This window comes from Rattus norvegicus, chromosome 8, assembly GCF_021556685.1.
Source record: "Rattus norvegicus strain SHRSP/BbbUtx chromosome 8, alternate assembly SHRSP_T2T, whole genome shotgun sequence".
NCBI classification, from domain to species: domain Eukaryota; kingdom Metazoa; phylum Chordata; class Mammalia; order Rodentia; family Muridae; genus Rattus; species Rattus norvegicus.
Window position 1 is genome coordinate 127,129,449 of NC_141541.1, and position 12,925 is coordinate 127,142,373.

Sequence of the window (12,925 nt, forward strand, 5' to 3'; positions counted from 1 at the left end):
GCAAAAGCAAATGAAGAGTGGAGTTCTCAGGGGACAGTAGGCAGAGCGCTGGAGTGACCCAAAGGGACAGTCTACGGATAACCAGCCAGCCTCAACTACAAGAATAGATCAAATGGGCTGGTGACATGAATCAGCAGGGAATGGCTCAGTCACCAAGGCCGAGGAACTGAGCTGGATCCTTGTAAACTACACAGGAGATGAAGAGAATCCACTCCTGAAAACTGACCTCTGACCTACAAACCCAGCCGGGAGGGTTAGGGAGAGGGAGGCACGCACATAAATAAATGCCTTCACATATCAAATAAAGTCCATGCTAGCAAATTGAATCCAGGCCAGGATGAGCTGAAAAACAGACGATTAAGCCCATTCATGTAACCTACTCTATTGATAAACATGACAGTTCTGATAAACAGAAAAATACTGATTAAACAAAAGTCACCCATTCATAAAAAAAAGTTTGCCTTTCTGATTGCTGGGATGACAGAGACTTGCACCAAGAGCTCCAGGTGTGCTTAGCAAATCAATCATACCTTCTTTTTTTTTTCTTTTTTCTTTTTTTCCGGAGCTGGGGACGGAACCCAGGGCCTTGCGCTTGCTAGGTAAGCGCTCTACCACTGAGCTAAGTCCCCAACTCCGCAAATCATACCTTCTTGAAGATGAGAACTTCCTTCTTTCAGGGTAAGTCTTCCCTGCAGTCAACTGTTTCCCAGAACATCAATGTAACCAGGCTATCAAAGACAGCTTCAGTGCCTCTCTGTGAGTCCCAGGGTCTGAGGAGGGTGAGAACCTTCCACTAATACTTTTTCCTCAGTGTAGCTCTCACCTCTTCCTGATTCCCTTTCTAGCACGTTCTCCCTCTTTAGTTTCTTGTGAACATAAGAAGAGATTAGAAGTAGACTTCATATGTCTGTCTTGCCCAAGCAGACAGGCAAGCAGAGAGAGATGGGGGGAGGGAAGGGGATATAGGAGTGGGGGGAGGGGAGGGGAGGGGAGAGAGAGCTCCCATTAGTCAGCAGGTAATAACACATAGCTAATGTTTCAAAAACACAACAATGGGAAGCTAAGACAAGAGAAACACTGTATCAGATAGAGTGTATCAAGGACAAGGCTAGTCCCTTGGCTTCTGTGTCTTGACTGGCTACAATTTATTTTCTTCCTAAAAAAAGTACACAATATGACATTTGGGGCCGGATCTAGTCCAAGGATATGTATTCTCTTTGGGCCCAGCAACAAACGACTATTGGTGTCTAGCTGCACTCTGAAGGTCAGAGCTACTCTGCTGTTTCCACAAGGCCAAGGGCACTCAGCCTTGTCCCAGGCTGGAATCAGAGGGTATAGTTGTCTCTTTTCAAAGTAGGTTTATAGATGAAGTTATGTAAACAGTTCAGTTAATATGGAGTTTAATAAAGAATGTTCTTAATAATCATTGGGAATGAAAATTGATACAGCTTTGGAATGTGACTTGGTGATACGGTAAAAATTGAAGTTGTAGTGGCTGAGGATGTAGCTCGGCTGGCAGACGGGATGCCCGCGCCTGAGGTCAGTCCTGTGAACACGGGTTGGGGAAGAGCATATGTCTAATCCCTAGCACTCAGGAGTTGGGGGCAGGCCAATCAGACATTCAAGGCGACATAGAGGGTTCAAGGCCATTCTGCAATACATGAGACCCAGTCTCGAAAGAAAAAAATTAATTAGATTATATGCCCTTCGGTCTAGGAACATCTATTTCTAAAAACTCATCTCTCAAATTTTGTTGCATTAGCTGTACAAAGAAAGATACGTGCACAAGACTATTCATCAAAGAATTAACCATGTCACAAAAATATAAGGACTCTTAGGGTGATTAGAGCTTATCATAGCGAATAGTTCAATTCAGCCTCTCCTGGGCGGAAAGACCCATCCATCCAACTTCTACAAAACCAACTGCTGCTGAGATCCTCTTAGTGGGATTTCACTGAATCTATAGATAAATTTGGGCAGTGCTAACGATTTAATAATAGAAATCTTCTCATCCATTATCACAAGATACATTTAAATTTATATAAGTAGTTTAAATTTATTTCAATAATGGTTTTTCATTTTTTCAGTACAAAGATTCTGGGCGTGTTTTTACGGCACCATTTGAGTCGATACGCCCCGCTCTGCTACTCCCCTCTTCTCCTTGGGTTACTAATTTCTGTTCGCCTTTCATTTGCTTTATCATTCCTCTAACTCTATGCCAGACTCTCTGGCCTCTGCGGATGTTAAGATGCCACACTCCCGAACCGTAAATCGCCTCCCGAGCCCCTAGAGGCTCTGATTAAATTTGTTTTTAATCTTTTTGTCCCTAGCGTTTCTGCAGCTTTAGTTTGTAATTGTCTTTCTTACAAGAGTTCTCTAAGAGTGCTCTAAAGCAACCGGGTGTAAAGATCTCCTCTGCCCCCGGTCCAGCTTCCTGCCATTTTCTAATTTTATTGCAGAATGGCTAGAGAATTTGTTATTCGTTATTGATGCTTTGTGGACTTTACTGGGATGGCTGTTTGTTTTGTTTTGGGATGGGCTATTGTGAGGTTTACTTGTATGGCCTTGTGACCTAGATAGCCTGCAATGAAGGAACCAGAAGCAGCCTATTCCTATCCCCTCTCTGTCTTTACGGACTTTTTACATGGTATCTGTTACAGGCAAAGAGAAATGCCTTTGGGTCCTCTAGTAGCTTTTTCAATCACTTTCACATTTGTTGATTTGTAAATAGTGTTCCTGCGTCATTCACAGAAGGCTTTAACTTGCCCGTGTTTAGCGTTCAGTGCCATGTTTCTCTGGCCTCCTGCCCTTTGCTGTAAACGCCATTTTCTCTGATCATGGCTCCTGCTAGCTTTCTTCTGTCCTGGTCATGGCTCTGCCTTCCTTACTTCGTGTCCTTCCTTACTTCTTTGTCCATTCTTTTGTTTGTTTTGAGACCGGGTCTTATGTAGCCCACCCAGGCTGGTCTAGAACTCCCTATGTTGCTCAGGCTGGCCTTGGACTCCTGCTCTCCCTGCCTCAGCTTCCTGAGTGCTGGGGTTGCAGGTGTGTATTACCAAGCCTGGCTTTCCCCCATTCTTTAATTTAAACATCTCTGTATCTTGTTTGTGGGGAATGTAGGTGTATGCCCACTTGTGCACACGTACATGGAGATCAGAGGTCAACCCTAGCTGTCATTCTTTGGGGGTCTGGGGACCATCCGACTTGAGGCAGGGTCTCTCACAGGCCTGGAACTTTCTAGGCTGACTGGTCAGTGAGCTCCAGGGGTCTGCTTGTCTCTGGCTCCCCGGCACTGGGATCACAGGGTATGCTGCCACATCTGACTTTTTAGATACTTTTTAGATACTTTTAGGAACTTTTAGATACTTTTTAGAGTTGGTAAATAAAGAGAATGGGGAATCACTTATTACCACAAGACTATTAAATCAACAATTTTTGCATTTATTCTACCTGCTCCCCATACCTACTCCATCTCACCCCTATATGCATGTGGGGGCAGGCAGAGGACCAGCTTCCCAGTGTGTTCTCTCTTTCAACTTAGTGGGTTCTGGGGTGAAACTCAGGTCATTGGGCTTGGCACCAAGCATCCTTCTCACCTAGCCATCTTGCTGGCTCCTGGTCTTTTGGACTTCTCCCTTTAGGGAAGCAGTGGCCTGTGACTGTCTCTTCCCCACATTCGTCTTCTTGCTGCTCTGGGTGTTTCTGTTTGTGTCCCATTCTTCCTGGGAATCTGAAGCTTGCAGTAGGTAAATGCCAGAGTCTCATGTCTCTCGGTCTGCAGAGTGGCTTGAGGACAGCCGGTCTGTGCAGGGGCTTGTCATTTCTCCATTCCCTTTCGGTCTCCCAAGCTTGTTTACATCTCTCTGCCTGGGCTGCCTTCACTCCTGCCTGTGTTCTGGTGTTTATTCTGCTCTTACACCCATGCTGTTGCTGTGCTGGCCTTGTGAGAGAGGATAAAATATATGCATCCTGTCTTCTGTGTTTAACTGCAGTCCCCAGGTGATTCCCAAAGGACTCACACTCTCTCTCTCTGAGAAGAGAAATGCTCACACTACAAGTTCCAAAGGACAGAAAATCTAAAAGCAATATCATCTCAACCCTATAAAATATGAGCTTTATAATTTACCTAGGCATTGTATTCTGGTTTATATTTTGTAGCACTTGTTCATTCACTGCTTATGTATTTTGAATTATTATTATTATTATTATTATTATTATTATTATTATTATTATCATTATTTTGTTTTGAGACAGTCTCACTCTAGCTGAAGCTGACCTGGCACTCCTTACACAGATCAAAATTGCCTTGAACTTGTCACGATCCTCCTGTCTCAGCCTCCCGAGTGCTGGGAAAATAGGCTTATGCCCCCACTTCAGGGTACAAATCGTTTTGTTTTGAAAGCATCTCATAAGGATGCATAATGCACAGTAACAAGTGCACAGACAGTAAAGACGTCACTGTAAATTGAAGGCTTTGCTAATCAGTCGAGTTGGAAATGTCATCAACTGGGTGGCTTGGACAGCAGAAATTAATTTCCTCATGATCTGGAAGGCTGGACAAGGTGCCCTTCTGGCTGTAGGTGACTGCCTTCTCCTGCATCCTCACAGGTCATGGAGGAAAATGGTTTTGCTTCCTTGTTTAGCAGACAAATTCTATTTGCCACCCTAACCCTAACCCGGACAACCTCACAGATAGCCTTGGCCACCTCCTTGAGGGCACTTGTGTAGTAACATAAAGTGTCTGGGTCCCAACTTACTGATCTGTGGACAGGGCACAGTTCTGTGTGACAGCTGTCTGTGTCCCAAAATGGAAGGGCTCAACGCTGTGCAGTCCCCACCAGATGACACTCTCCTCTGTCTCGGGGCTCCTCTCACAAGTTCTGCTTCTTCATGGCTTATTTCACTTCTATTTTTAGCCCCTGTTAGGCTGTGGTTTGAAAGTGACCAGATGTGGTGACAAATATCTGCAGTTTCAGCCCTGACCCCAGCACTTGAGAGATGTGTCTTACCGTCCCATGGTACCGGGAGGGACACAAGTTCAAGGCTAACCTAAGGCACATAGCAAATTCGAAGCCAGCCTGGGCTTTGTGACACCCTGTCTCAAAAATAAAACGTATTTTGCAGATTTAATTCCTTTCACACATTTTAGATTATTTGTCACATAGTTATGAATTAACTTTTATGTGTGTGCATGCATACACATAGGAGTGCATGCGTGTCATAAGGTCACTACCTGGGTCCCAGAGACTGACCCTAGTTGGGTCAGACAGCAGGTGTCTTTAATCATCTCACCAGCTGAAAGTTCATATATTTCCAAGGTGGGTGTTTGGGGGGTAACTGGGATTGGATGAGATCACAGGGGTGAGGTCTTTGTGGTGGCTTCCTAGGGGACAAAACTGGACTGCCATGTTTACTCTCTCCTTGTGCTGTGGTGCAGCAGGACAGCCCTTTTTCAAAGGCCACACAGGTGCTGGCACCACGATGATCTTGGATTCCCTGCCCCTCATAACTGTGAGTTAGCAAACACGATTCACAGATTGCTACGCCTCAGGCATTTTGTTACAGCAGGAACAGTGGACTAGGTCCCAAGTGTAACTGCCTTCCTTGCCTTCAGGCCTTGTATTAATGGAATCATAGTTATAGACTCCTTTAGTTTTGGCCATGTCCTGTGCTCATATGGACTTGAGGTTTATCTACATTCATTGTTACAAATTATCCAATTAAAGATATAACAAACATTTGATGCATTGAATGGTTAAGGACATTTGAGTTATTGACTGTTTCATTGTAAGTAATGTCCACAGGCGTCCTCAGGGCTGGGTCTTGGTGCCCTTGGGTAGTAATTTGTTTGTGTGCGGACACCTGAGCATAACAGAAGGGCACAGTGCACTGACACCATTCTCCTTACTGACTGGTGGCCACTCGCTGCCTGCATCCAGCCCAGCAGCTTCCGGGTCTCCATATCTTTCCAGACACTTGGAATGATTGCACTTCAAGCCTTCTGTCACACAATGAGTGCCTAGCAAGCTTTCACTGTAATTTTAATTTTGCTTTCCTTGATTAGAAGGAGGAGGAGGAAGAGGAAGAAGATGATGATCAAGGAGGAGGAAGAGGAAGAAGAAGAAGATCAAGGAGGAGGAGGAAGAGGAAGAAGAGGAAGAAGATGATGACCAAGGAGGAGAAAGAGGAAGAAGAAGATCAAGGAGGAGGAAGAGGAAGAAGAAGAAGAAGAGGAAGAGGAAGAGGAAGAAGAGGAAGAAGATCAAGGAGGAGGAGGAGGAAGAAGAAGAGGAAGAGGAGGAAGAAGATGATCAAGGAGGAGGAAGAGGAAGAGGAAGAAGAAGATGATCAAGGAGGAGGAAGAGGAAGAGGAAGAAGAAAATGATCAAGGAGGAGGAAGAGGAAGAGAAAGAAGAAGATGATCAAGGAGGAGGAAGAGGAAGAGGAAGAGGAAGAAGAAGATGATCAAGGAGGAGGAAGAGGAAGAGGAAGAAGAAGAGGAGGAAGAGGAGGAGGAGGAAGAGGAAGAAGAGGAAGAGGAGGAGGAGGAAGAAGAAGAAGAGGAGGAGGAGGAAGAGGAAGAGGAAGAAGAGGAAGAAGAGGAAACATACATTCGGGAGTGACTAGAACATTTGTAATGTTGCTTATTTAAAATTTTTTTCTTACTCTATTGGTCTGCCATGTTTTTCATATCTGACGTTTAGATATGGGTCATGACTCCAGGTGGGAGCTGGCACAGGTGTCATCTTTCTCCTGAGAGTTCTCCCCTAGGGTTCTCTCAACCTGTGGGCTGCCACCCCTCTGGGGGTTGAATGACCCTTCCACAGGGTCACCTAAGACCATCGGGAAACACAAATATTTACATTATGATTCATAACAGTAGCAAAATTACAGTTATGAAGTATCAACAAAAATAACTTTAAGGTTGTTACCACAACATGAGGAGCTGTGGTAAATGGACACTGCATCAGGGGGGTTGAGGACCACCGCTCTAGGAGGTAGCTGCTCTAGGAGACGGTTCAGCAGTCACCAGCACTTGCTCCTCCTGCAGTGAACCTAGGTTCCCAGCAACCTTTTCCCGCAGCTCACAACCATCTGTAACTTCAACTTGGTGAGATCCTATGCCCTCTCCTGGCCCCTGTGGGTACTGCATGAGGGTGTGCTTATGCTCAGACCCACATAAATGTTAAACAGTTATCATCTGGTGAAACAAAAATTCTTAGTTTTAGTATACCAAAGTGTTATGTGTTCTTCTCTCCTGGTGAGTGTTTCTTACATCATATGTAATGACTTTCCCTACCCTGAGGCCATAAAGACATCCCTCTGGTTTTGGTCTCCTTATACCTTAGAATTTCACAGAGAAACGGAGAGCTGCGCTGACTCTGGCTTATGAAGCTGAGGTTCCTTACTTGGTTTAATTATTCCTCTAGGTCTCCTGATTCTTCACAGTCCTTCACCACAGACTGACCCTCCCTGTTCTGTGGAGTGACCTTGATCACAGGTTAAATGCCCGTGCTAGCATGCGTGTGTGTGTGTGTGTGTGTGTGTGTGTGTGTGTGTGTGTGGTTGTGTGTGTTCACATGCACATGAGTGTGGGTACCCATGGAGGCCAGAAGAGGGCGTTGGACCCACGGGAGCTGGCCTCCTCGGGCGGTCGCACTCATGTGCATGTGAGCGCACACACAGACAGTTGCCAGCTGCCCAGTGTGTCAGGAACGCTGTGAGAGGCTCTGCTGAGCCAGCCTCGAATGCTAACAGTTTCTCTCTAGGTTATGTTGGATATTTTATGTCCTCTAAATAATTCTCTGTAAGGTCCAACATGTCTGGTAATTTTCTTTCCCATGGACTCTTTGTTTCTATGCTTGCCCTACGACCCCGCCCAGAACCTCCTCTATGGGGAGGACGGACAAGCCTAGAACCTCCTCTATGAGGCTGGAAAGACAAGAGCAGACATCTCTGGTATCTATTTTCCCCCTTTGGTCTCAAAGGAGGGGAGTTCCACACTCACAATTACGTTTGTCGAATAAATGCCTTGGATGGGGAGGCACTACTTTTTGAAGAATTAATACTTTTTTTTTCAGAGTGTGACCATTTCTTTCTGTTCCAACTCTTCTAAGAGTTTTGAAATCATAAACAGAAACCAAATGGAGTTTCCTGTAGCGGTTAAAACGGCTAGACAATTTCCCCTCCCTTTGCTATGTTAATAGAGATGAAGCACCTTTCCTGTTGTGGCCTGTGTTGCTTCTAGAATTAGCAAGAGGGAATGGCGGGGTGGAGGAAGCTTTTCAGAGACCTGAAGGCTCAAGCAAGGGCAGGGACATCTGCCCCAGCTGTGGTGATACATCTGTTTTTAGGAAATTATTCTGCTCTCAATCAAAAGAGATTTAGTCTGCCAACCAGAGTCACAAGGACCCTAGAAACGTCACAGTCCTTGTGAAGCCACCATTCACAGTTCCTTCTCCGTTTGTTCCTGTCTCTTCAAGAGCAGACCTTCCCAGCATCTGATCCTTACGTGCCCGTGCGTGTGCATGTGTGTGTGTGTGTGTGTGTGTGTGTGTGTGTGTGTTTAGGAGAGGACTCACCCACCCAGGGCATTGGAGTCTAATGACATAAGACCCTCTAGGCATCAGAGTGTAAAAAAAAAAACTTCTTAGAGTTCCAAAGTGGAGTCAAGGTTGATAACCACTACTCTACACTGTCTTGAAGTTTCAAATCACACATGTACTTGGGGAAAAGGTACACAGAAGAAACCTGACCATTGCAAAGTCAAAGAGGCAACAGAATTCGAACTTCGTCGAAATGAAAGCTGACATGAAATACAGAAAGAAAAAGGGAAGGCTTCTAAGAGAGAGAAGACAAGGGGCACGGCGCAGGAACGGCGGCGACGTTACTCACTCGACTTTCTCTGGAAGATCAGTTCGGGTCATGCACACGCAGTTGACCAAAATAGTGATGGTGATGAATATGGAGAACCAGCTGCGAGGTCACGTTAAGGAAGTGAGAGTCACCGCCATTGCCCGGCGTCAGGTCTCCTCGCTGCTGAATGAGGCATTGGCAACCCAGTTAATCTGGGCCTGGTGGTCTTGTGAGGTCACTGCTCACACCTATTGAGCGCCTAGTCCACGCTGAGAACTATCTTTATAATTAGCAGGAGCAGTGGTAACAGCAGTAACGAGAGTCCTGGATATTAAACCTGAGGCCTCGCACTAGGCAAATACTTTTCCACTGTGCCAAATCCCCAAACCTTGTCCAAATCCAGCCAAATGCCATTAACCCATGGGTAGCTTTTATCATGTACATTTAGGATCTGGGAGAACAGCATGAGGAGTCTTAAATAGCCTTCCGGCATCCTGTTGCATCGTGCAGCCCAGTAACCATAGTAACCAGGTGGAGGGTGTTATTTTTTATGAAAATCGGTTTAGTTAGATTGTTTTCCTAAGCCTAGATCAACCACATTGAAGCAGTGGATTCTGGGTAGGGACGGCCAAAGCAGGCCCAGGGAGTGAAATCATGGCTCTGGAAGGGTATTCCAGGGAGAATGGGGTGTTGCTAGCCAGAGAGAGACTCTTAGGGGTGAAGGTTTGTCTAAAGGATACTCAGAAGGGAAGGGGGGCTTTGGAGGGAAGGAAGGAGCACAGGATGAGTCTAAGCAGACCTCTCTCAGGCAGGCATTGGCTCACCATGAGCTCCTACGGTCCCTTGTAAAGGAAAAACACCTAACCTAGATAGAAGTTTCACCTAGACAGAAGGACAGTACTCACCCCTCATCATTTCAACTCAGGCATAAACATTTGAAATCATCTTAGTTTTCTGTAGATAACCTTCCTGGGTTTTGTTTTATAGTCACTTAGGAAAACACCTATCTGAGCAGGGAAATTGTTCCAGTGAATCCACATTTCCCCATTAATTTACAATGAAGAGATATGCTCACATGGGGGGGGGGGACTTAACCCAAGGATGAAAATTAAAACTGCATCTTTAGTTCCTCAAACAAGCGGTGTGATATCCCATGTCTATGAAGGCGTTCACAAAAACATGCGACTGGAGTTTTAACTCTGAATGAAATATTGTTGGAGTGCAGGTTCTATACCTTGGAGAATCTTGTTTGGGGCTGTAGCAACCAAACAGGTCTTTCCGCACATGCTTGGTGAGGAGGAGACCCTTGTGGTCTTTCTGTCCAGCTGCGTCTCCCCCAGGTAATTAACTACTCAAGGCAGAAGGACTATTCCTTGCTTGCTTGGTTGCTGATGGGAACTGTATTTTCTAATTAGCTGTTGTTTACTGATCTCTCTCTAATTCAGCTGGGGTCCACGGAGGACAGCGTGCATTGGGTCATTATAGACATCTTCTTTTAAAGCATTTAAAGTGGTTTCGGTGAGCAGTATAATTTTTAAATTTTTTTATCTTCTTTTATATATTACATCCCAACAGCAGTTTTCTCTCCCCCCTCCCCTTGAGCCCTTGAGTATCTCTCCTCCTTTAGCTCTCCCCCAGATTCATCCCAGCCGCCCTCAGAAAATAGTGGGCCTCTCAGAGACATTGATCAGACACAGCCAAACAGGCTACAGGAGCATACTCTTGTTTCCAAGACTGGACTAAGCAGCCCAGAAGGAGGATAATTCTTAAGGAGTTGGACAGAGAAAGTATGTGTAACATCTTGAATCTCGGTGGCATTATTTCTTTAAATATATTTTTAAAACAAACACTCGTGCTTTGTCTTCTGTAGAACAATATAATTTATATAGCAGATAGACTATAATAGACTGACTTGGCATAGTCAAAAAACCTGGAAAGGATTCAGGTTACCTGACCGGTCACATCCGATCCTAGTGCAGGAGAGATTCAAGGAATTTAAAAAGAGAGCCCAGCCTTCTCACTGGTGCCTCAAAGGAGGGACACGCTGGAGTCTTTCTGATGCAAAACTGGGTCTCGCTGCATCCGTGTCCAGAAGTTGAAGTCAAATGTATTTTCAAAACAGCAACATTTTGCCAGAGTAGAGATAGCCCGCTGAGAGAATTATTACCTTAATCTGTGTCTGTTCACTTGCTGTCTACGTTCTGGCTGAAGACACTGCCCGTGACATGCTGGAGGCTGGACCTCTTAACTAGCTGTGTGACCCTGGGACACTTCAGAAAAGCCTCTGAGTGTTGGTCTCATTATCTGTAGAACGAGGGACTGCTAATTCTTTCCAAGGCTCTTGTACCTGTGAGAGTGTTGACACTCGGAAGGTACTTAGCCACTGCGGGGTGGGGGTGGGTTGCGATTATCAGGAAGTATTCTGAAGAATCTAAAAATCCAAGATCCAATTGAAAAAAAAACAGAATTCCTATTGAGTAGCCATAAAGTAACCACAGCAAGAGAAAATGGCTGTACGCCATCAGCAGGGTAGTTACACAGTGAGTATGTGGAAGGCTCTGCTCCTCCAGGCTTCTGAGCTCAGGTACTGGGCAATGTACTAGGCTGTTCCGCAGTGGCTGGGGTTGTCTAAGGAAAGAGTAAACCTGTCTCTACTGGCTACTCTACACACGAACTTCTTGGAAGCCGGGGCTGCCCTTGATGCTGAGAATTTCCTGTTTGAAAGATGCCTGGAAGCCCAGCTCAAGTCGTCCTTTTAGCTACTTTGGCTTGGGTCGAATAAACACAAAACCAAAACAGCACCGAATGTGACTCCCAGTGCTCCCTAAAGGAGCCAGGGCAACACAGACCAGGGACTGATAGGTCTAACTACGCATCCTCGTGGCGGGAACCTCAGGCAAACTGTAAATTTAACCTGCTGGTAGTTTGAGGGTAGCCCGTGATGTTGCCAGTGCCACGACTAATGAGGTCCCATGGACGATGATGAGGCTCTGCCTATAATAGAATGCTCTCTTTCTTGTCTGGGAGGCATTTCTCTGTTGCATAATGAGCAACCGCCCCCAGCACGGTCTAGGAGAGTGTGACAACTCACGCCTGCACCTGCGCATCTGACCAAAGAACCTTGGTGTCTTCTTACCAGCCATTATCCCATGGAGGAAAGCATGCTTGGTGGTGGCTTTGCCTGGGGTATCAGTAAAACTCACACCAAAGAGCAGACATTTGAGTACTCTCTGTGTGGCACCACAAACTATATTTGCAGGGTGATGATGTTGACGTGATGACGTCACTCTCGCAATTGGATTCAATCAGAGGAAGGCTCTGCTGCCAACCTCTAAGAAAGGCGCCAGACGCCACAGACAGAGCTTGAATTTGAAGCAGGAAAAGCAAACTGTGCAAAGGATACGAATGGACAGACACTTTGATGGCTGTTCTTCTGATCAGGTTGAAGGGACTGAAGAGCCACAGGGCCCAAGTGGCACTGAATCTGGAAATGGTCCTGCTTTTATTCAACACCATGAATGTCTAGAAGAAAGCAAAGCGCGAGTGGGTTCCGTGAGAAACAAGAATCCGGAGTGGCCTCCTCGTAGGATCTGTTTGAAGAACCATGGCCACTGACCATCCCTGGACTCCGTGGTTGACTGTGAACCAAGGCAAGCCCGCTGAGAGTGCTTCATGGACAGGCTGCTACCTCAAGGGCTGGATATATACAGTACACCCAGGGCAGGATTCTGACTACAGATGGTTGAGCACAGTTGCATTTAATCCAACGTGTGTGTGTGTGTGTGTGTGTGTGTGTGTGTGTGTGTATGTGTGTGAGTACGTTGATGAAGAAATTCTATCGTCATTCCTCAGGAGCCTCCCCCAAACTCTCACTGGCCTGGAGCTCACTGAGAAGGCTAGGCTGGCCAGACAGTGATCCCCAAGGGCCCACCTGCCTCTGCCTCCTCCTTCCCCTGTTCCCCACTTCCTGCTTCTGCTCCCCCTCCCTCTCCTCCCTCTCCCTCCTCTTCCACCTCAGGAGCGACATTACAAGTGTGTTCCACTTTTTTCCCTACCTGTTTTCTAGAGA

The 12,925-nt window shown here is 46.0% G+C and overlaps 1 protein-coding gene across 3 annotated transcripts in view; it reads right to left on the reverse strand.

Annotated features, from left to right (window-relative positions):
* Window positions 1–12,925, reverse strand: part of Scn10a (sodium voltage-gated channel alpha subunit 10) — a 112,389-nt gene that overhangs the window by 70,583 nt on the left and 28,881 nt on the right. For all 3 annotated transcript variants that reach the window (XM_087560737.1, NM_017247.2, XM_087560736.1), the window contains 2 exon segments: window positions 12,260–12,378; window positions 8,896–8,976 (listed from right to left, as the gene is read on the reverse strand). In XM_087560737.1, coding sequence (XP_087416863.1) covers window positions 8,896–8,976; window positions 12,260–12,378 — 200 coding nt within the window.